Source organism: Mesocricetus auratus, unplaced genomic scaffold (genome assembly GCF_017639785.1).
Source record: "Mesocricetus auratus isolate SY011 unplaced genomic scaffold, BCM_Maur_2.0 Super-Scaffold_100007, whole genome shotgun sequence".
NCBI classification, from domain to species: Eukaryota; Metazoa; Chordata; class Mammalia; order Rodentia; family Cricetidae; genus Mesocricetus; species Mesocricetus auratus.
In genome coordinates this window covers 56,642,420-56,665,054 of record NW_024429191.1, presented here as the reverse complement: position 1 = coordinate 56,665,054, position 22,635 = coordinate 56,642,420, and the positions used below count along the sequence as shown (strand labels likewise).

Genomic DNA, 22,635 nt, shown 5'->3' with positions numbered 1-22,635 from the left:
TACCCCACAGGGGCTTCTGCTAACGGGAACAGCGAACTTGGGTCTCCAGGGCTTAAAACCAGTTCTCACTCCTGCATTTCTCTGCCCTAGTGGACTCAGCTGAGGATCCGAAAAGAGAACCTAACTCGGCTATTTGAGAAGATGCAGGCTTATCAGTATGAGCAAATCTCTGCTGATCCTGACAAACCTCTTGCTGATGGCATCCGGGCTTTGGATACTACTGATATGGAGAGGTAGGGCATACAGGGTTTATTCTCTTACAGGGAGCAACCAGACTGAAGGCAGGTAGGTCCTCAGGAGCAGATTTACAGCATAGGGCCCCAGCCCTTAGCACCCAAATTGTCAATACATCAAAAACGAAACAACTTTTCCCCCTGAGACAGGGTCTCTGTGTAGCTGTGTCTGTCCTACAACTCACTGTGTAGACTAAGTTGGCCTCGAACTCAGATACACCTGCCTCTGCCTCCCAAGTGGGACTGAAGGTGTCTGCCACCATGCCCAACTAAAAGTGAATTTTCTGGCTGAGCGGTGTTGGAAGGTAGAGCTGGGAAGATCATGTTTGAACTTTATAGAACTCCATGGGGAGCAAGGGAATGGTCTAACAGATTGTATTCATTTTGCTTTTCCATGTTACTGTACTAAAAACAAACTGACTCATTTACCAAAAATCGTTAAAAGAATCAGGAATTCAAGGCTGGGTGGTGGCGGCATGCTCCTTTAATCCCAGCATTTGGGAGGCAGAGGCAGGCAGATCTCTGAGTTCAAGGCCAGCCTGGTCTACAGAATGAGTTCCAGGACAGCCAGGACTTTCACAGAGAAGAAACCCTGTCTTGAAAAACAGAACAAAACAAAAAACAAACTTTAAAAAAAAAGCTGAGGTGCCGGGCGGTGGCGACGCCCGCCTTTAATCCCAGCACTCCGGAGGCAGAGGCAGGCGGATTTCTGTGAGTTCTAGGCCAGGCTGGACCGACAGCCTCCAAAACAATACAGAGAAACCCTGTCTCGTAAAACCAAAAAAAAAAAAAGCTGACGGCTGGAGAGATGGCTCAGTGATTAAGAACACTGGCTAGTCTTCCAGAAGTCCTGAGTTCATTTCCCAGCAACCACATGATGGCTCACAACCATCTGTAATGAGATCTTGTGTCCTCCTCTGGCCTGCAGAGATACATACATACAGAACACTGTATATATAATAAATAAACAACAACAACAAAAAAAAAGCTGAACAAGAGAGCTGTCAGGCAATCCAACAGCAAGTGCTCTACCTCTGAGCCATCTCCCCAGCCCTTGTATTCAGTATTCACATTTGATAATATGTGCATTTATTCCATGTGTAATGCTACATAAGAGACAGTTTATAATTTTAAAGTAATTTGGTAGCCTCAATAATGTGGTATTGGAGGGCAACAGGTGGTTTTGGTGGATAGTACTTACAAGCTGAGAAGTACTTTCAAAGACTTTGAACTTCACTAAACACGTGTTGCCTGATCTGCCTCTTCCTTATACTGCTTTTGTTTTTGAGACATAGTCTTACTGTGCAGCCCAAACTGACGTGACACTTGTACCCTAGTCTGTTTCTAGTGCTGAGATTACAGGTGTATGGTGCCACACCTGGCCTTTGTACTTTCATTTCTATCTTTCTTCCTTTCTTTTTTTTTGTAAGCACTTTTTTAAAAGATTTTATTTATTATGTATACAGTGTTATGCATGTATGTTTGCACACCAGAATAAAGCATCAGATCTCATTACAGATGATTGTGAGCCACCATGTGGTTGCTGGGAATTGAACTCAGGACTTCTGGAAGAGTAGTCAATGCTCTTAACCACTGAGCCATCTCTCCAGCCTTGTACTTTCTTTTCTAAAAATTACCACTAACCATTTCAGTTTGACATGTTTTGTGTATGTGTGTATATATTTTTACAGGATTTTATACAGTACAGTCCTAGTATTTCTACCTCTCAAGTTCTAGGACACCACACCCAGCTTACTTGTTTTTGAAGTAGAATGTTGTTGAATGTCCCAGGCTGATCTCAGACTTTGGCAGGCCTCTTGCTTGAGTCTCTAAATATTACAACCATGCACTGCCACTCCCAACAACATATATTCCTTTAAGATAGCCTACCTGTGTAGTCTGGAACTGCTTTGCTCATTCTACTTGATCTTGCTTCTTGGGAATTAGAAAGTATTACAGCATAGCTTGCCTCCAGTAACAGAATCTTGCATCTTTCCCCTGCAGGCTCAAAGATGTACAGTCAATGGATGAACTGAAAGACGTTTACAACCATTTCTTACTTTATTATGGTCGTGACATCCCCAAGATGCAGAATGCTGCCAAGGCTAGCCGTAAGAAGCTAAAACGTATAAAGGAGGATGGAGATGAAGAAGGTAAGTGTTGAGAGAGAAAACTCCAATCTTGATGTCTGGATTGGGTGCCCTCTGGGGCTTCTTGACATCTCAGGTCCTTGGAATGGTTTAGAAACAAAAGCTGATTGCCCTCAAATTTGTCTCCAGGTGAAGGTGAGGAGGCTGAAGATGAAGAACAAAGGGGACCAGAGCTCAAGCAAGCCTCCCGCCGAGACATGTACACCATCTGCCAGAGTGCAGGGCTGGGTAAAAAACCAACTTTTTTTTTTTTTTTTTTTTTTTTTTGGCCACCTAGGCATTTTAGCTTTGAATAGGGAAACATTTCCAGTAATGCCCTAGTGGACAGGAACAGGAAAGAACATATTAGTCACTCTTCCAGGAATGAACTGGATAGTCTCCATAAATGCTTGTTCCTCCAACCATCTTTCTATTCCTTCCTCTGTGATTATCCAGTGTCTCTTAAATTTCCTATACAGTTAAAAGTCTCCCAGTTGAGTAAAGTTAGGCTTTATTGTTGTTCTTTGATGGCCTATCCTGCCTGTTCATGGCCTCATTGCCCTTTTAAACTACTGACAACAGCTGCTATAACTTGTGACAGGTGAGAGGTCTGATGGCTGGCTGAAGCCTCACATTCACTCTTCTGTATGCTTTAGATGGCCTGGCCAAAAAGTTTGGCCTCACACCTGAGCAGTTTGGGGAGAACCTCCGTGACAGCTACCAACGGCATGAGACAGAACAGTTTCCTGCAGAGCCCTTGGAGCTGGCCAAAGATTATGTTTGCAGGTGGGCATACAGCAGGTGGCCAGCAGGAGGGGTGACCTGGAGACAGAGACACCCTCATCCTGCAGCTCCCCTGTTGTCCCCACAGCCAGTTCCCTACACCAGAAGCTGTGCTTGAAGGTGCACGATATATGGTCGCACTACAGATTGCTCGAGAGCCCCTTGTCAGACAGGTGCTGAGGCAAACCTTCCAGGAGAGAGCCAAGCTAAACATAACCCCAACCAAGAAAGGCAGAAAGGTATGTTGGGGAAAGGGCTGTTGTTGTAAGTGTGGCCACACCAGACTGTGTCTGCCTCCAACCCAAAGGCAGTCTTTTCTCCCAGGACCCAGCCCTGCCTTCCTGCTAATGATTCCCTCTCAATGTGTTCAGGATGTGGATGAAGCCCACTACGCTTACTCTTTTAAGTACTTAAAAAACAAGCCTGTTAAAGAGCTCAGAGATGACCAGTTCCTCAAGATAGGCCTGGCTGAAGATGAAGGGCTGCTCACCATTGACATCAGCATAGACATGAAGGGAGTGGAAGGGTAAGCTAAATATAACTTAGTCCTGAGCTGAAGGAGGCTGGAGGAGGGAAGACAGCCCTGGGGGACATAAACCATCATTTCTGAATTAAATGAGCCTTGTTGTTGGTTCACTCATGGATATGTGAGTGTCATGTTTTCTCCACCAGAAACCATAGCTTTGTGCCTTTCCTCAGGTATGGCAATGACCAGACATATTTCGAGGAGATCAAACAGTTTTACTACAGGGATGAGTTCAGTCACCAAGTACAGGAATGGAACCGGCAGCGCACTATGGCCATTGAACGAGCTTTACAGCAGTTCCTCTATGTGCAGATGGCCAAAGAACTCAAGAACAAGCTGCTAGCGGAAGCCAGAGAGAGTGTTGTAAAGGTGAGGCCCACATGCTCCTCTCTGGGGTTGGTACCAAATGTTTAACCCAAGCCTTGCACAAGTAGACAAGTACATTACCACTGAGCCACACACACCCCAGCCCTAAACTATTTTTTTCTTTATTATATTTATTTATTAAAGTGTGAGTCTGTGCATGAACATGTGAGGTAAGAGGATATCTTTTAGAAGTTGATTCTTCCCTTCTACTATGTGGGTTCCATGTATTAAACTCAGGTTGTCAGGACTGGCAGCATGTGCCTTTACCCTGCTGAGTCATCTCTCTGGCCCTGCTGATTTGTTTTTAGACAAAGTCTCTGTGTGTAGCCCAAGCTGAACTTGTGATCCTCCTGAGTGCTTATGGTACCACACCTTAGCTTTCATTCTCTTTAGTAGAGCTGAGAATGAAGACAACCCATAGTTGTCTTGTAGCTAAAGAATGAGGATATACAGAGCGTAAATCTGTGACAGTACAAACAGGGCAGAGGCTTCATGTCCAAGTTTTCTCCAGGTCTCTTCCCTGTCTTCATTCATCTAAAAACATCTTGCTTATGTTGCTGCCATTTCCAAAACACAAGTAAGCTTTTGTGTTGTAGGCCTGCCAAGTGGCTAGGACATGTACCCCATGAATACATGCCCTTACACACTTGAAGTCCCTGGTGACAGTAGTGTCTGCTATGTGTCCTGTAGGCCTGTAGCAGAAAGCTCTACAACTGGTTGAGGGTGGCGCCCTACCGACCTGATCAGCAAGTAGAAGAAGATGATGACTTTATGGATGAGAACCAGGGGAAAGGCATTCGAGTCCTAGGCATTGCTTTCTCCTCTGCCAGGTACCTACCTGCCTTGCACCATCTCTCACCTGTCTTTCATGTTTTCTTCTTCCCACTGAGGTTCATATTGTTAACTATTGCATTGTTCTTTCTGTGGCTGGCTGGCAGAGATCACCCTGTGTTCTGTGCCTTAGTCAATGGTGAAGGAGAAGTGACTGATTTCCTCCGCCTGCCCCATTTTACCAAACGGCGAACTGCATGGAGAGAAGAAGAGCGGGAAAAAAAGGTAGGTCTCTAGAACAGGTCACAAGTGTGTACTAGTTCAGTGTTGTGGTATAAGCAAAACAACAAAAACTCACATAAGTAAGTCAAGGTCATCACCTCTTGAGTATAAGCCAGAAATGTAATAACTTTAGGAAATAGTAACAGATGTAGACCAGGCTAGCTTCAACCCCAAGGATCTCCTTCCTCTACCTTCCCAGTGCTGGCATTAAAGGTATGTGTCACCACTCCTGGCAAGTTTTTTTAAACATAAAAAACGTTAATCAAATAAACAACATTATAATACTCTACTGATACTTTTAATCTCCATCTTAATATTTATACATTGTCTCACTTCTGTTGGCAGTAGCTGGCACTCTTCACTGGGTGTGGTTCACTTCTGGTGTTCAGCCAGTGTCTAGGCCTTGTGTACTTGTGGATCTGCCTTGCTGCTTCTGTTCTTAGCAGCATCTGGGTCAGACTCTTGCACGAAGGAGAGCCACTGGGCATTGATCCAGCCTTTTCCCTGCTTCTGCCCTTCTGCACCTCTTTTTCTAAGGAAAGATGAATTTGACTATTTCTGGATTTCTTTATCATAATGGTATTTCAAAATTTTGTAAAAAGCCTCATTCTAAAAAAAATAACAAAGTTTATCCAACAGCTATGTTTTTTAACTCTTAAAATAAGGATCAAAATATCAGTATAGCACTGTCAAACTGTGGTTCATGTAGTTAGAAAAGGTTTTTGTTTTTGTTTTTTGAGACAGGGTTTCTATGTGTAACAGCCCTTACTGTCTTAGAACTCTCTTTGGGACCAGGCCGGCCTCAGACTCAGAGATATGCCTGTCTCTGCCTCCCAAGGGCTGAAATTAAAGACATGCCACCATATCCAGCAAAAATAATCTTAAAAAGAAAATCTCGAGTTAAGTTCTAGATACAAAACCCACGTAAAAATAAATAAATAAATAAAAACAACAATCCCCCCCCCCCAAAAAAAGAAAGAAAGCCTCAGCTTGCTTGAAAACTTTCCATGCTTAGAGTTATTCAGCTATGATTTTCTTTTAATTCAGGCTCAAGATATTGAAACCCTAAAGAAGTTCCTTGTAAATAAGAAGCCTCATGTGGTTACTGTTGCAGGAGAGAACAGGTAGGAGTATGAGACTCTGGGCAGGCCTAGTGTAAAGCTGTGACCCAGAGTCACTCATCTCTTATTGCTTAATCTGGCACATGCCCAGAGCAGAGGCTTTGTGTCTGGGTGTGGTGTTGATGCTCCAGGGGTCTGAGAGAGATGGCTCCTCTCTCTTTTGAAGCTCTTTCCTCGTCCCCCCCCCCCCCCCCACCTCTTAGTGGAGAGTATCCGTTCCTGAGGAAATAGATCTTTTGACCAATACTCCTCATCCTTCCAGGGATGCCCAGATGTTGATTGAGGATGTGAAGCGCATAGTACATGAACTGGACCAAGGCCAACAGCTTTCTTCTATTGGGGTGGAGCTGGTTGACAACGAATTGGCCATTCTGTATATGAACAGCAAGAAATCAGAGGTAATGCTAATCCCACACCACAGAGGCTTGCTCTGGCAATTGCTGTGAACCCTAGAGAGATTGAATAGGAAATGCAGGTTGTCATGGTTAAACTACATCTATTAGCTTACCCATACAGAGACTTTCTGGGCTACTAGATATAGTTCAGATTGGCAGCTCCAGAGATTAAAGTGATCCTAGGAAGACAGGGGCCCCAAAGGAAATTTTTAAAAAGTGGCTCAAGCCATAATAGTTTAATTTCTTCTTGCCTTGTCACTGTGGACACCCTAAGGTTCTGTGACCTTCCTTTGGTTCTAGGCAGAGTTTCGGGATTATCCACCAGTTCTGAGACAAGCCGTCTCTCTAGCCCGGCGCATCCAAGACCCTCTGATAGAATTTGCTCAGGTGTGCAGCTCTGATGAAGACATCCTGTGTCTCAAGTTTCATCCCTTGCAGGTAAGTAGGATCAGCAAGTAGGCCAGGTGGGTTGAAAGGCACAGTGCCCTTACTTGCTGCTGTGTTGGTAGGAGCATGTTGTGAAAGAGGAGCTGCTCAACGCCTTGTACTGTGAATTCATCAACCGGGTCAATGAGGTCGGGGTTGATGTCAACCGTGCCATCGCACATCCTTACAGCCAGGCCTTGATCCAATATGTCTGTGGCCTGGGACCTCGAAAAGGGACCCACTTGCTGAAGGTAGGTTTGGTGTGTGAAGAACTTTGCCAATATGATTGACAGATCAGAGAGGTAAAGCAGGTTGTTAAGAGCTATTCAGCCAGTGAGCTTCAGAGTCGGCCTCACTACTGTGCTATAGTGGCCTTAAGCCATAATGGAAAACAGGAAAAGCCAGAAGAGCAGGTTTTTCCAGTGCAAACAAAAAGGGATTTCAGCTTTCAGAAAGAGTTCCAACAGCATTCATAATACCATTTTTCCTAATATGAATGATGCTCCCTCGACTCTCTGTTGCAGTACACTTTCAAGCCATACACAATTGCATGTATGCCATTGTCTTTTGGTTTGGTTTGGTTTTTCAAGACAGGGTTTCTTTTTCTGTGAGCTGGCCTCAAACTCAGGGATCCACCTGCCTCTGCCTTCTGAGTGCTGGGATTAAAGGTGTGTGCCTCCATCACCTGGCCTTGGTTTTGTTTTGTTTTGAGATAGTTTCCTGTAGCCCTGAGTGGCCTCAAGCTTATTTTGTAGCTGAGGTTGATCTGGGACTCCTCATGATCCTTCTGCCTCAATATCTGAAGTGTTAACATTACATGTGTGTGCCACTGAATCAGCTATACATAGTCTGATAAGTAACGTGTAGCTCATTACAGGCATTTGAAGTGGTAACATGGTGGTGTCCCAGATGCTAAGTCTGACAGAGTTGAAGCCATAGAGAGTTTAACAGAAACTAGAAAGCGGTCTAGGGAGGCAGGACCCCTTACTGCCCTGCTCACTGCCAGCCCTCTTCCCTAGATCTTGAAACAGAACAATACTCGACTCGAGAGCCGGACTCAGCTGGTCACCATGTGTCACATGGGTCCCAAAGTCTTCATGAATTGTGCTGGCTTCCTCAAGATCGACACTGCCTCTCTGGGGGACAGGTGATACCTTCTGCTTTGACAGGCCAGGAACAATTCCTTGGGCATTGATTTGGGGTGTCAGGGAATTAGGCCTTTGAAAGGGCCCCAGGCCAATTGAAATTAGGAAATGTTTTTTTAAAAAGGTAAGAAGTCACCCCTGACCTATGGAAAAGATCAGTTGTGAGGCTTTTTCATGTGAGAGGGAGACACAGAAGCACCAGTGTCATCTTTAACGGAGAAGGCATAAGGTTGTACTTAGGGTTTGTGACAGCCAGGTGAAGGGGAATAACAAGGGGCCGTGGGAAAAGAGCATGGGTGTGAAGAGGTTCAGGACGGGGAGAGAGATTTGTTCTGTTTTAGGATGGTGGTACTGAGACTTCACTATTGACCTCTTCCTCTCCAGAAGTTATCAACTCAGTCTTTGGAGGATCTTTTCCACGGGCACATAGCTCCTCATTCAGTAATGGAAGTCAGTGGGGAAATAGGCTTCAAGTTCTAAAACTTCATTTTCCACTCAGCTTTGCTGTAACACTCCACGAGTAACATAGGCCCATGTGAGTGCACGGGCAAGACCAGCCTGGGAAGGCTTTATGGGGGAAAACAGCTGCCAGCAAATTCTCAGATGTTTTTCCCCCCTTCTTATTTTATATTATGACTCATAAGTTCACTATATAAAATTCAACATAAAGAACTTATTATACAGAAAGTGGAAGTCCCCCATAATTCCACCCCCCAGAAAAAAACTACCATAACAGTTTTTATGTATACTACAATTTTCTAAATTTTATTTTTGCTATGCATTTACTAACTACTCATTTACTTCAAAAATGAGATCACATGGTTCATAGTGTTTTGCAGTGCATTTTTCACGTATCAATATATCATGGCCATCTCCCCATGTCAGCAAACATAAATTTACTTCATTCTTTTTAATGGCTGTGTAGTATTCCATCATATGGAGTGCCCTGATTTACCCAGCCAGTTCCGCATCGGTGACATTTGGGTTGTTAATTAATCAAAACTTCTGGTTTTATACCTTGCTCCATTTCTGCCTTTTCTTCAGCACTGACTCATACATTGAAGTCCTTGATGGCTCCCGAGTCCACCCTGAAACATATGAATGGGCCAGGAAGATGGCAGTGGACGCCTTGGAATATGATGAGTCTGCAGAGGATGCCAATCCTGCAGGAGCCCTTGAGGAAATCTTGGAAAACCCAGAGCGATTAAAGGATCTAGACCTTGATGCCTTTGCAGAAGAACTAGAGAGACAGGTGAGTAAGTCCTGGCAGGCAAGAACTATCTCAAGTAGCTGTGTGGGAAGGGACGTAGGCAGCTGATATCCAGAGAAACCCTGATACTGTTGTATTGAAGCCTTGATCCTCTCCTCTCCCTGCCCATGCTGTACTAGGTTTCAGCAGGAAGCTTTTAGTGAGTCAGGAAAGTGTCAGGTGCCATGACCTTTGAGAAGGAGGACAGAGGGAGAAGGATATGTGTACTGTGCTTGCCCTGGAGGTCCTTATTCCTCCTTTCCAACAACAGAGCTTTACATTTATACATGGGGTTTCCTGGAGCGTCATGCATGTTCCTTACAGAACAGTGTCCCACAGGTGACTTTGAAATTTCCTTTATTGAGGTAGGAGCAGTAGCACACACCTGTAATAAATAATCCCAGCTGCTCAGGAGGCTAAAGCAGGAAAATCACATATCCAGGGACAACTTGGGCAGCATAGATACCTTTGAGGGAGAAGATGAGAGAAAGAAGTGAGGATTTCCTTCAGTAAATCAACATTAGAGAAAAGCGTAGACAGGTGCAAACTGGCTACCTGCCATCACTAAAGTTCCCAGTGAGTCAGGTTGGGGGCTGTAAGGCTTTTCTAATGGACCTCTTCCCCAGGGCTACGGTGACAAGCACATCACACTGTATGATATCCGAGCAGAGCTCAGTTGTCGGTATAAGGACCTCAGGACAGCCTACCGCTCTCCTAACACAGAGGAGATCTTCAATATGTTAACCAAAGAGACACCGGAGACCTTCTACATTGGTAAGTTACGATGCTGTATTTATACTCAAAGAATGCTGTGTTGGGGAACTCAGGGTGTTTACTACGTGCACATAAACTGAAAATAATTCCAATGGAGTTAAGAAAGGCTTACAGGATATAGTGGTACACACCTTTAATCCCAGCACTGGAGGAGGCAGAGGTTGGCAGATCTCTGAGTTCAGGGTCAGGCTGACATTCAGAACAAGTTCCAGGACAGCCAGGGCTGCACAGAGAAGCCCTGTCTCGAAAAACAAGCAAAAGGGTTGAGGAAGACCAAGACATCTTTTGTGTAGTTTGCTTTCCTGTTGCTGTGATAAAGCACTTTTGATGAGGAAAGCTCACACCTTACAGGTTAGAGTTAATCACTGAGGGAAGCCGGGACAGAAGCAGACACCATGGAAGGACGCTCCTTACTTTTATTTTATTGGCTTGCCTTCAGGCTCACATTCAACTGCCTTTCTTATACTTCCCAGGACTAGGAATGGCACTGTCCACAGTAGGCTAGGCCCTACTCTATCAGTCAAGAAAATGTCCTCAAAGACAGGTCCACGGGCAAATCTGATAGGGTAATTCCACAGTTGAAGATTCCTCTTCTCAGGTGTCTCTAGTTTGTGTGAAGTTGACAAAACTAACCAGGATAGCTCTTGGGAAAGAATGCAAGGCCTAGTCAAAATTGAGGTCAAGATCAAGTTAGATTTCTTTCCATGCTTGTTGGCACATACCTGTGATCTCACCTTACCTTAGGAGGGTAAGGCAGGAGGATTGTAAATTTGGGGACAACCCAAGCTACAGCATGAATTCACAGTAACTTGGTGAAAATGGGTCTCAAAAGGTAAAAGGAAGACTCAGGGAGTAGCCCCTTGTTGCAGCATTTCTCTAGTATTTGCAAGGCCCTGAGTTCAATCCCCAACACTGCCAGAACAAAATAAAAGTCCTACTTCTAGCTTGCTTTAAGATCTTTCATGGATGGTGGTGCACGCCTTTAATCCCAGCACTCGGGAGGCAGAGGCAGGCGGATCTCTGTGAGTTCGAGACCAGCCTGGACTACCAAGCGAGTTCCAGGACAGCCTCCAAAGCCACAGAGAAACCCTGTCTCGAAAAAACAAAAAACAAAAAAAAACAAAAAAGATCTTTCATGGAGTTAGCTTACAGGCATTGTTTCCCTGGATGAGAAAGAGATCAGTGGAGATGCCATAAAAAAGATGTGTCGGCAAAGGGTAGTGGGAAGGAGTCAGCTCTCCATTCATTTTCCTAACCTGCTTTCTTTCCTGCAGGAAAGCTCATCATCTGTAATGTCACTGGCATTGCTCATAGACGCCCACAGGGTGAAAGCTATGACCAGGCCATCCGAAATGATGAGACAGGGCTGTGGCAGTGCCCCTTCTGTCAACAGGACAACTTCCCTGAACTAAGCGAGGTATGTGCTGCAGTGTTACTGTAGTGAGTTTAACTGGAAAGTCTGGTGACTTAAGAGAGAGAAATGGGAGTGTTTCAGTTCAGTTCATGAGAAGCAAATTTAACATGAAGTCCCTTCAGGGGCTACTGTGTCTTTTTCATTCCTGTGCAGTCACTGTAACCTTGAACCCTTGCTTGCCTCGCTTTCTGTATGTCACTACAGCAAGTTAGGACTGAAGCATTTGCACTTTTACTCACCGAGTAGGGAGTGTCCTTGGACTTGTTTGAGGTTATGTGGAGGCTCTGTATGATTTTTGTATTTTCCCCACTCTAATTATTTTCCCCTTATTCTTCTAGGCATGATATGCCTGCCTGACTTTTTTTTTTTTCCTAAAGGTGAGGTCTCATTATATACCCTTGTCTGGACTAGAGCTCACTATGTAGATGTGACTGGCCAAAGGGATCTGCTTGCCTCTGCCTCCTTAGTGCTGAAATTAAAGGTGTGCGCTACCACACCCAGCTATCGTGCTCTTTCCTAAAGCCACCTACCACTTTCTGGTTTTTCACTTATTAAGTCCACTGTAGCAAGTTCCTGTATCGATACTTGTTACAATCACTAGGGCAGAACAGAAGAGACTACTGTGGAGTAAGGAAGTCAGTCAGTTAAATGTTAAAGGTTCATCTAATGGTTCATAGAGTCAAGGAACTCTAGACGTTCACACTGTCTCTTGGTCAGTAGCTGATCGTGTTTCCAGACCAGTACCGAACATCTGTGGTAGAATAAATTACAGCAATCTTAGATACCCTTTTCTGTGTTTGTGTAGTTTTCTAATTTTCTTACTTTATATATGTGTACACATACCATAGTGGGTCTCTCCTCCTACTGAATGCATCCCAGGGATCAAACTAAGGTCATCAGGTTTGGTGTCAGGAGCCTTTCCCCACTGAGTCATCTTGCTGGCTCCATGACTATTCTTTTGTTAGTTTGTTTGTTTTGTTTTGTTTTTCAAGATAGGGTTTGTCTGTGTAACAACCCTGGCTATTCTAGAACTCATTCTGTAACCCAGGCTGGCCTCAAACTCACTGTGATCTGCCTGTCTCTGCTTCCCGAGTGCTGGGATTAAAGGGACCCGACTCTTTTTTTGTGTGTGTGTGATGTATTCACTTTATTTTAGAGGTGACTGTTTTCCTGTATGAGTATATGTGTGCCATGGGGTGTACTTGGTGCCCTCAGAGGTCAGAAAAGGGCATTGGCCCCTTATAGGAGTTACAGTTGTTGTAAGGCACTGTGTGAAGCTGGGAACTGACCCCAGCAGGTCCTCTGAGGCTTCTCTTCCATCTCTCTCTCCCACCACCCCCATTACTATTTTCTGAACACAGGAGCTCCAGAATCTTAATAATCAACCTCCTTTCTGTTCTTCAGGTCTGGAACCACTTTGACAGTGGTTCATGCCCTGGCCAAGCCATTGGTGTGAAAACACGGCTAGACAATGGTGTCACCGGCTTCATCCCTACCAAATTCCTCAGTGACAAGGTAGTGAAGAGGCCAGAGGAGCGAGTGAAGGTAAATGGGCGGCTGGCCTAAGGAGTAGTGTACTTTCCAGGGGCCCAGTTGGGCATTCTAAGTTTGGGCTGCCCCTACCAGAAGCTAGGCTCTGTTCCCAGTGACTTCTGGTGGTGAGAGCAGAAAGGATTTGTAATAACTGGAAGAAGCCAGTTGAGAGCATCTGAATGAGTAGTGGCTTTTGTCTGCTGCTGCCTTTATGAAACAGTTTCTGCTGGGGCCAGCCCTTTAGGAGAGGGTTCCTTCCTGTCTGGGAAGCTGTGGTTTCAGCACATGGCAGGAAGTAACACCCAACATGGCAACTAAGAAAGCTCTGCCTGTTCTCCCCTGTAAGCAGTGTTGCTCAGGAGAACAGGGCCACACAGAAGGAACCTCCAAATGAGAGGTTGCCAATAAATCTCCCAACTCCCTTCTGTCCTAGTCATCTCCTGTGGCTGCCATGTACTGGGCTCCAGCTAGACACTCAATGGGTGTATGTCCATGTTCTGTCCTCCACCGTGTGTGTGGGGGGTGGGGGGTTATACACACACCACTGTGCACTTGGCAGTCAGGAGTAGCTTTTCCAGAGTTGGTTATCTCCTTCCACCTTGGGATATTAATTTGGATTTTTGCAAGGAATGTTTTTTTTTTTTTTGAGACAGCTTCTCACTGTGTAGCTCTAACTGTAACTTGCTGTGTAGATCATTATAGAGATCTGCCTGCCTCTGCCTCCTGAGTGCTGAGTTTGAAGGCAGGCATCACTATACCACCACTATACCTCAGTTTTTATGGTTCTTCATCTGTTTTTTTATGAGGGTTCCAAGGATCAAACTCAGATATTGAGGATTCCATAAGTACCTTTAATTATCCTTCAACTTCAACCTTTAACTTCAAATACTCTTTCTTTTCAAAGATAGGGTCTCATGTAACCCAGCCTGACTCAAACTTGGTGTGTGGCTAAGGAGAACATTCAACTTCTGATCTCCCTGCTTCTACCTCCCAAGTGCTAAAATGCCATACCTGTTTTTTATGTAATGCTGGGAGTTAAACCTAGGGTCTTGTGAATGCTGGGGAAGCATTCTAGTATTTGAGCCACCTCTCCGGCTCCCTTTTTTCTTCTAGAGAAATCTTAAGTACCTTTTGGATCACCCAGTGACATGGCTAAATCCAGATTTGCCAAATGCCCAGTGTCTTAGTTACTATTCTGTTGCTGTGAAGAGACACCGTGGCCGAGGCAACTTATACAAGAAACATTTAATTGGAAGCTTACTTTCAGTTTTAGGTTAGTCCGTAGCCATCATGGTGGGAAGCAGATAAACATGGCTCTAGAGCCATAGCTGAGAGTTTTTACATCCTCATCCATAGACAAAGAAAAACACTGGGCCTGACCTGGGCTTTTGAACCATCAAAGGCCAATCCCAGTGATACACCTGCTCCAACAAGGCCTGCTTCCTAATCCTTCCCAGTAGTTCATCATCTGAAGACTAAGCATGCAAATATATGACCCTGGGTGGGCGATGGAGGGGGCATTTCCATTCACCCTCCAAACCCTGTAAGTCTAGGAGAGCTGTAGATTTAGGGTTCAAAAAAGACATTCTTAATAATGAAGCTAGGATTTTCAACATGATCCGACACAGAACAGACTTTTCAAGTCAGAAAAAAAGGACATGAGCTTTACAGATCAGTGTAGAAGGAATACTTATGATAATCCTCCAGTTTTCCAACTAATCCTGGGAGGCGTGGATACAGTGCTCACATACCCACTCCAAAAACTGCTCTGCCATTTGGTAGCTGGCTTTGGGCAAGTCCTACCTTTCTGCTTAGGCTTTGTAGTTCTTTTATGTGAAATAAAGCATTGGGCTAGATAGTCTTTGTCCCTTCCAGCTCACATGTTCTGTGGATCTAGGTGGGAATGACGGTTCACTGCCGTATCATGAAGATCGATATTGAGAAGTTCAGTGCAGACCTGACCTGCCGGACCTCAGACCTCATGGACAGGAACAATGAGTGGAAACTGCCCAAGGACACCTACTATGACTTTGATGCCGAAGCAGCAGACCACAAGCAGGAAGAGGACATGAAACGAAAACAGCAGCGGACTAGTGAGTGCCCAGCAGTAGACCTTGTACCTGAATACAACTTATGCTCAAGGACTTAGGTGCAGAGCTTTGTGAATCCATTTCCCAGAGAGCGGGTGCTCACTTTCGTGGCACTAAGACCCAGAGGCATGAAAGGCAAGCTTGAGCACGACTGCAACCTAGGATCTCCTCAAACAGCCTAAGAACTGAGGCTGATAGCTCATTCACATCAGAGAATCCAAGTCCAGAAAGTGTCTCAGAATCCATGGTGGGTCAGCTGTCTATGAATGTCCTGTGCTGTCAGCTCCTAACCCGCCACCTGGTCTGTCTCTCTTCTGTCCCAATCAGCATACATCAAACGAGTGATTGCACACCCATCCTTCCATAACATAAATTTCAAGCAAGCAGAAAAGATGATGGAAACCATGGACCAAGGAGATGTTATCATCCGACCCAGCAGCAAGGGTGAAAACCACCTAACAGTGACCTGGAAAGTCAGTGATGGTATCTACCAGCATGTGGATGTGCGGGAGGAAGGCAAGGAAAATGCCTTCAGCCTGGGAGCCACTTTGTGGATCAACAGTGAGGTGAGAGCCAAGACTGAACAGTTCTTTCTGGTTGCTTCCATCTAACAGTAACTTGGATACATCATACATATTTTTGTTTATGCAGAGCAACAAAGCTAGGTAACTTGTAGAATAAGTTACTAGCTTTTATTCCCTTATATTTCAAATCTCAAAATTGCCTAGAGAGAACTATTGTGGGAGAAGAAAAAACACATGTATATGCATACATGCGCATGAGGTCTCTAATCTATGTTTAGCAAGGAGAAATCTAAGTTCCCAGTTGTTCCAAAATACCAGGGAAACGTCACAGTTAGTGATGTTTATTCTGGTGAGCCAGTGTCTAGGATTTAATCAAAACAGTTGATAAATTGAGGGGATTTTGCAGTAGAGTGAGGTGGAAGTCAGCCCCTTCTGTCATATCTTTTCAAGGTGGGTTTATAAAGGGCTAGGAATCTTCACTTTGGATGTGACATGTGAGGTCTTGATGTTCTTCCTATAGGAATTTGAAGACTTGGATGAGATTGTTGCCCGCTATGTCCAGCCCATGGCTTCCTTTGCTCGAGATCTTCTGAACCACAAGTATTACCAGGATTGTAGTGGTGGGGACCGGAAGGTGAGGCTGAGACCCTTGTGGCATGAACCTTCCGGGCTCTTAAGGGTAGACACATCCCCATGAGTGTGGGGGACTCAGTGGTGAAGGAAGTATATGTGTGCATACCAGGCATGCTTACCATCCCAACCTGTCCCCCTCATTCTACCCTCAGAAGTTAGAGGAGCTGCTCATCAAAACTAAGAAGGAGAAGCCCACCTTCATCCCTTACTTCATCTGTGCCTGCAAGGAACTACCTGGCAAGTTCCTCCTAGGATACCAGCCCCGGGGTAAACCCAGGTGAGCACTGGGGTGCTAGGAAACTACTGCCGTTGGATCCACACATAGGCTAGAAGAGAGCCACACCACTCTGGTTCTGCCTTCCTTTGTCTTCCTACCTGTTCAGAACAGAAGTGGTGATTGGAGATAAGGAAGGAGGTTGTCGCTGCCTCTGTCTGTTTGTCTGTCTGTTTGTTTGTGCCAGTCAGGGTTTCTGTGTATAGCCCTAGTCATCCTGGAACTTGCTCTGTAAAGCAGGCTGGCCCCAAACTCAGAGATCCGACTGCCTCTGCCTCCTGAGTGCTGAGGTTAAAAGGCGTGTGCCACCAGCGCCCTCTCTGGATTTTTTGTTTGTTTGTTTGTTTTGCTTTGTTTTTTGTTTTTGTTAGTTTGTTTTTTATTTTTGAGACAGGGTTTCCCTGTGGCTTTGGAGGCTGTCCTGTAACTAGCTCTTGTAGACCAAGCTAGTCTCGAACTCACAGAGATCTGTGTGCCTCTGCCTCCCTAGTGCTGGGATCAAAGGCGTGCGCCATCACCGCCCAGCTTTCTCTCTCTTTTTCAGTAAGCTGATTGTGATGTTCTCAAGTGTGTAAACTTTGTAAATGACATTGTTGTGTCATGGTGTCAAAAGGTTGGACATGCCTGAGGCAAGTAAGCTTAGAGTCACTTAAGAAAAGCATCCTGCCGGGCGTTGGTGGCGCACGCCTTTAATCCCAGCACTCGGGAGGCAGAGGCAGGAGGATCTCTGAGTTCGAGGCCAGCCTGGTCTACAAAGTGAGTTCCAGGACAGCCTCCAAAGCCACAGAGAAACCCTGTCTCGAAAAAAAACAAAAAAAAAGAAAGAAAAGCATCCTTTGTGAGTTCGAGGCCAGCCTGGTCTACAGAGCGAGTTCCAGGACAGTCTCCAAAACAATACAGAGAAACCCTGTCTCGGGGGAAAAAAAAAAAGCACCCTCATTCACATTAGAAAAGGAAAAGCAGTCCCTTCACCACCATTCCCCCAGGCACTACAGTGATTGGGAAGTTTCCCTCCTTCGTCTTTCTAGAACTTTCAGCACATGGTGGCCCGCTGATGCCACAATGTGTATCTCTTGTGCACTACCGAGTGTGGGTGAAGTGGATGTGTCTCCTACTCTGTTGCCTTCCATGTGTGACTGGCAGGCTGCTTTTCCTGGGGCATTCCATTCCTTTTCCTGCACCTCTCTAGCTCACCCCGAGCCTGGGGCAGTGTTCAGTTTCCTTCAGTTGATCTGCTTAGGTCTGATGCACACTCTAGTAACCATGCCCGCCTTCTCTGCCCTAGCACCAGGCAGCCTCCGCTTGCCAAGGACATTTGTGCTCTAGCCCTGGACTGGCCACATGTGACACATAGCTTGAACCATTTTGTGGGGCTCTGGGGCCGTGTGCCATACTCGGCACCAGGACCGTCATGCTCTTTTTGGGATGCCTTTCCTGCTGTATCAGTGCCTTAAGACGCTGTCTGAAGTGGCTGCCAGGGTCCTGTGAGGCTGTAAGTGTCCCATGAAGACCATGTGAAAAAGTTGGGGACCTGAACAATAGATTGAACATGGTGGCTTCTCAGAGAAGGGAGCACAGACTCCCTTAACTTGTGTCCTTATATGTAGAGCAGTTTTTGGCTGAGGGTGAGGCCTTCACCATGCTTAACATTGTCTCTGCTGTTGTTGGCTGTTGTTGAGTGAGCACAGCATTGCGTTTAGGTATGATGACTGCCTTGTTTACTTGCTCTGTCATTCCTTGTGACAGCTCTTTAGGCTTAAGGGCTGTTGTGCTTGGTGCACACATAGGTGGTAAATGCAGAACTCAAACTTAGAACTAGAACCAGGTATAAAGCTAAGACCCATTCTCTTAGCTACTCTGCTATTCTCAGAAGTAATGAATGAAGGCAGACTAACCACCTAGAGTGCTGAAGAATTCTCCCTGCTTCTCTGGAGCTGCCAGGGAGGCCTCTTGACACCTGATGTCCTGTAACCTTGGTCTCACTCACCTAGCATACTGTCTTCAGTGACACATCCTATATCCAGTGCGGCCTCCAGCACAACTTCCCCTGGCAGCCTATACTTAGCACACAAGACCACTGCCTCCTTAGCCGTGATTGTACTGTCATGTGCGGTCTATCCCTGTCATCTCCACTCCTCTAGCACCCAGGATAGTTACTGCACATGACTTGATACTTATTTGGTCACTTTGTCACAGGTGGACACAGTGGTGTCTTATTCAGGGTTGCTGTTGCTGGGATGAAACATCATGACCAACAACAAGTTGGCAGGGGATGGGTATATTATTTGGTATACACTTCCACATCATAGTTCATCATGGAAGTCAAGACCGGAACTCAACGGAGAGGAACCTGGAGGCAGGAGCTGATGCAGAGGCCACAAAGGAGAGCTGCTTACTAGCTCACTCAGCCTGCTTCCTTACCAGCCCACGACCACCAGCCCAAGGGAGGCTCCACCACAATGGACTGGGCCTTCCCTCATCAATCACTAATTAAGAAAATGCCCTGCATGCTTGCCTACAGCCCTGTCTTATGGAGGCATTTTCTCAGTTGAGGCTCCCTCCTCTCCAACAACGCTAGCTTGTGTCAACTTACCATAAAACTAGCTAGACAAGCTGCTCTCTAATGCTTTTTTCCTTATAAAATCTCAGGATTGAATATGTAACAGTGACTCCTGAAGGATTCCGGTACCGAGGCCAGATCTTTCCAACTGTGAATGGACTCTTCAGGTGGTTTAAGGATCACTATCAGGATCCTGTACCAGGTGAGCTCTACTGTACCCTGACTTTAGGCTGTGGTAAGAAGGACACTGGTGGGGGCTGGAGAGATGGCTCAGAGGTTAAGAGCACTGACTGCTCTTCCAGAGGTCTTGAGTTCAATTCCCAGCAACCATATGGTGGCTCACAACCATCTACAGTTCAATCTGGTGTATATGTAATAAATAAATAAATCTTTATTTAAAAAAAATAAAAGGGCACTGGTCCTGGTTCAGGAAAATGAAGTCAGTTATCATCTTCGCTGCCTCACCCCTGCTCCTGCTTTTCGGCACCGGGGAGGTTCCCTGTACACTGGCCTGTGCACCTGTGCAGGTTCTCTTCCACACTCTTTGTGACATCTCTGGCTGTCCTGGAACTCATTTGTAGACCAGGCTGGTGCCAGACTCACAGAGATCCACCTGCTGAGTGCTGGGATGACTCTTCTGACTCTTGACCTGGGAAGCCACAATGACTTTCTTGAGGGACATAACTGCCTTCATCTGTTTCCTACAGGCATCACTCCCAGTAGCAGCAGCAGGACCCGGACCCCTGCTTCTATCAATGCTACCCCAGCCAACATCAATCTTGCAGGTGGGATGCCTGGGCCTGAGACTTGTAGGGCAGTGGAGAACTGGAGGGATTTACACCCTGACATGGCCATCTGTGTGTTTACAGATCTGACACGGGCTGTGAATGCCTTGCCTCAGAACATGACTTCGCAGATGTTCAGTGCCATTGCTGCTGTGACGGGTCAAGGACAGAACCCCAATGCTACCCCAGCTCAATGGGCATCCAGCCAGTATGGCTATGGTGGCAGTGGAGGAGGCAGCAGCGCCTACCATGTATGTGTTTTGGGGAAGATCCTTTCAGAATAGGGTTGGGAGAAGAGGAAGCAATCATCCTTTACCTGCAGACTTGGGTGCTGTAGACACTTCCAGCCATGCCTTCCACCAGGAGCTTCATATGCTCAGGCATAGGAACCATCTCTAACAGATGTTCCTTATCTGGGGGGGGGGGGATAAAAAGGGCCTGGCCTTTCTTTGCACAGAGCCTTGTGGGATATTTGGAACCCTCAAGCTACCTGAGGTGTTCAAGATTAGTGGGCAACTTTGAATGCCAGTGTTATTCTCCTGCTTCCAGGTGGGTCAACTGGAAAGCACTGTTCAGAGCCGACTCTCATGGCCTGTCAGAGATTTGCAATGAAATCAAACAAGCCCACACCTACCCCTAATTCTCTGTCCACCCCTCTTCAGGTGTTCCCAACGCCAGCCCAGCAACCAGTGGCCACACCACTAATGACCCCCAGCTATTCCTACACAACCCCAAGCCAGCCCATTACCACCCCACAATACCACCAGCTCCAAGCCAGCACTACTCCACAGTCTACCCAGGCCCAGCCCCAGCCTTCCTCCAGCTCCCGACAACGGCAACAGCAGCCAAAGTAAGTACATGGATTGGTTACTAGCAGGGAAAGTGAATACAGGCAGGTTACTGGTAGGAACATGTGGCCTGAAGATGTAACATAAGCAGGCATTCTGAATCTTCTTGAAAGCAAGACCTGTAAGATGTTCCCATGGGTATTGGTTTCTGGGGAAAGAATGGAAGAGCAAGAGAGGCTGCTTTCTGTAAGCGTCAGGTTAGGTTCCTTTCTTTGATCTCTGGACTGTGACTGGTGGGAAGACTTCCTTTTCACAAATCCCAGAAGAATCCTGTCTCTTAAGGCCTTTCCTTTCTTGCTGCTCCAGGTCCAACAGCCATGCAGCCATTGACTGGGGCAAGATGGCTGAGCAGTGGCTGCAGGAGAAGGAGGCAGAACGGCGGAAACAGAAACAGCGGCTGACCCCTCGACCTTCTCCCAGTCCCATGATTGAAAGCACCCCCATGTCCACTGCGGGTGATGCGACCCCGCTCCTGGATGAGATGGATCGGTAGGGGCCTGCTCCTCGGACTCTGGTTACCTCTGAGGCTCCAAGAGGCTTGGCCATCCACAGCCTCACTCCCTGACCCTTTTTTTGTCCATAAAGTGGCATGAAATGACATTCTCTTTAATGGTCAGCCTGGATGGGTGGCAGACTGGATGGCCTTGTGAGCTGGTGTGCACCAAGGAGCAGTTCTCCCACTCCAGACCTGTGCCAACCACCTGTCCTAGGACCAGGCTGGGAGAGGAATATAGCGGGGAGGAGAAGAATGGAAGTGGAGCAGTCTGTAATCTCCCTAGAAGCCATTCTTGAGTTTCTGCCATCACCTGATACAGGCTCCGATGAGGTATCAGGCTCAGCTTGTACATGTCCCCAGCCCTTGTGGGGAGACCGATGCTATTTATTCAGTTTGAGGCAGGAGGGAGGAGAGAGAGTGGTTTTGGTCCTGATGTGGGGGACATATGGAGCAGTGTTGACGCCAGCCACTGCCTACCTAACCTCATCCACCTATAGCCACCTGCTTCTCACCTGCCATTTGAATAAACAGGGTTTCTACAGAGCACTTTCCAAGGCCTCTCTCCAGCTCCCTGCTCTGAGGGGCTGCTTCAAAGCAGTTTGGAACTTCAAAACCTTCCTCTCAGAATCCTTCAAAGAGGCCAGAATTCAGATTACCTGTGGTCACCTCCCTGATCTGAGCCCCATGACTCTGTGAACTTCTTACATCTTTCATTAGCTATATTGAGGTGGAGTTTTTAGCCCAGGTTGGCCTTGGAGTTACAGCAATCCTACTTCTGCCTCCTGAATGCAAGAATTGCAGGAATGGCACTCATGTGAGCTTAAAGGTTTTTTGGTTTTGGTTTTTTATCTGTCTGTTTGTTCTTGGTTTTTTGAGATAGGGTTTCTCTGTGTACCCTGACTGCCTGGAACTCGTTCCGTAGATCAGGCTGCCCTTGAACTCAGAGATCCACCTGCCTCTGCCTCCTGAGTGCTGGGATTAAAGTTAAGGGTGTGCACCACAATCCCCCACTTATTTTTAAGTATGTATGTGCATGTATGGGATGGGTGGGTGCATGGAAGACCAAAAGAGGGCTTTGCATCCCTTGGAACTGGAATGACACATAAGTGGCTATGAGCATGGGTGTTAGGAACTCAGGTATTTTGCAAGAGCAGTAAATGCTCTTAACTGCTGGGCCATCTCTCTAGCAGCTTCTTCTGTCTTACGTGGGCTGTCCTATCTGTGAAAAGGAGGTGGTGACACACAGGGCAATACGAAATGTTAAGCCAGGGCCAGGAC

The 22,635-nt window shown here is 46.3% G+C and overlaps 1 protein-coding gene across 1 annotated transcript in view; it reads left to right on the top strand.

Moving 5' to 3' along the window:
- Supt6h (SPT6 homolog, histone chaperone and transcription elongation factor) overlaps window positions 1-22,205 on the top strand; it is a 39,587-nt gene extending 17,382 nt beyond the window's left edge. The window contains exons 11-37 of the mRNA XM_005077020.4: window positions 91-233; window positions 2,238-2,386; window positions 2,513-2,611; window positions 3,019-3,148; window positions 3,234-3,384; window positions 3,517-3,671; window positions 3,845-4,040; window positions 4,728-4,867; window positions 4,976-5,093; window positions 6,138-6,214; window positions 6,474-6,609; window positions 6,907-7,044; window positions 7,116-7,283; window positions 8,052-8,179; window positions 9,222-9,429; window positions 10,053-10,200; window positions 11,475-11,617; window positions 13,019-13,159; window positions 15,045-15,240; window positions 15,565-15,803; window positions 16,282-16,395; window positions 16,547-16,671; window positions 19,318-19,430; window positions 19,936-20,013; window positions 20,098-20,264; window positions 20,676-20,863; window positions 21,168-22,205. Coding sequence (XP_005077077.1) covers window positions 91-233; window positions 2,238-2,386; window positions 2,513-2,611; window positions 3,019-3,148; window positions 3,234-3,384; window positions 3,517-3,671; window positions 3,845-4,040; window positions 4,728-4,867; window positions 4,976-5,093; window positions 6,138-6,214; window positions 6,474-6,609; window positions 6,907-7,044; window positions 7,116-7,283; window positions 8,052-8,179; window positions 9,222-9,429; window positions 10,053-10,200; window positions 11,475-11,617; window positions 13,019-13,159; window positions 15,045-15,240; window positions 15,565-15,803; window positions 16,282-16,395; window positions 16,547-16,671; window positions 19,318-19,430; window positions 19,936-20,013; window positions 20,098-20,264; window positions 20,676-20,863; window positions 21,168-21,354 — 3,975 coding nt within the window. The 3' untranslated portion in view covers window positions 21,355-22,205. The remainder of the gene's footprint in view (window positions 1-90; window positions 234-2,237; window positions 2,387-2,512; window positions 2,612-3,018; window positions 3,149-3,233; window positions 3,385-3,516; window positions 3,672-3,844; window positions 4,041-4,727; window positions 4,868-4,975; window positions 5,094-6,137; window positions 6,215-6,473; window positions 6,610-6,906; window positions 7,045-7,115; window positions 7,284-8,051; window positions 8,180-9,221; window positions 9,430-10,052; window positions 10,201-11,474; window positions 11,618-13,018; window positions 13,160-15,044; window positions 15,241-15,564; window positions 15,804-16,281; window positions 16,396-16,546; window positions 16,672-19,317; window positions 19,431-19,935; window positions 20,014-20,097; window positions 20,265-20,675; window positions 20,864-21,167) is intronic.
- The last annotated feature ends 430 nt before the right edge of the window (window positions 22,206-22,635 follow it).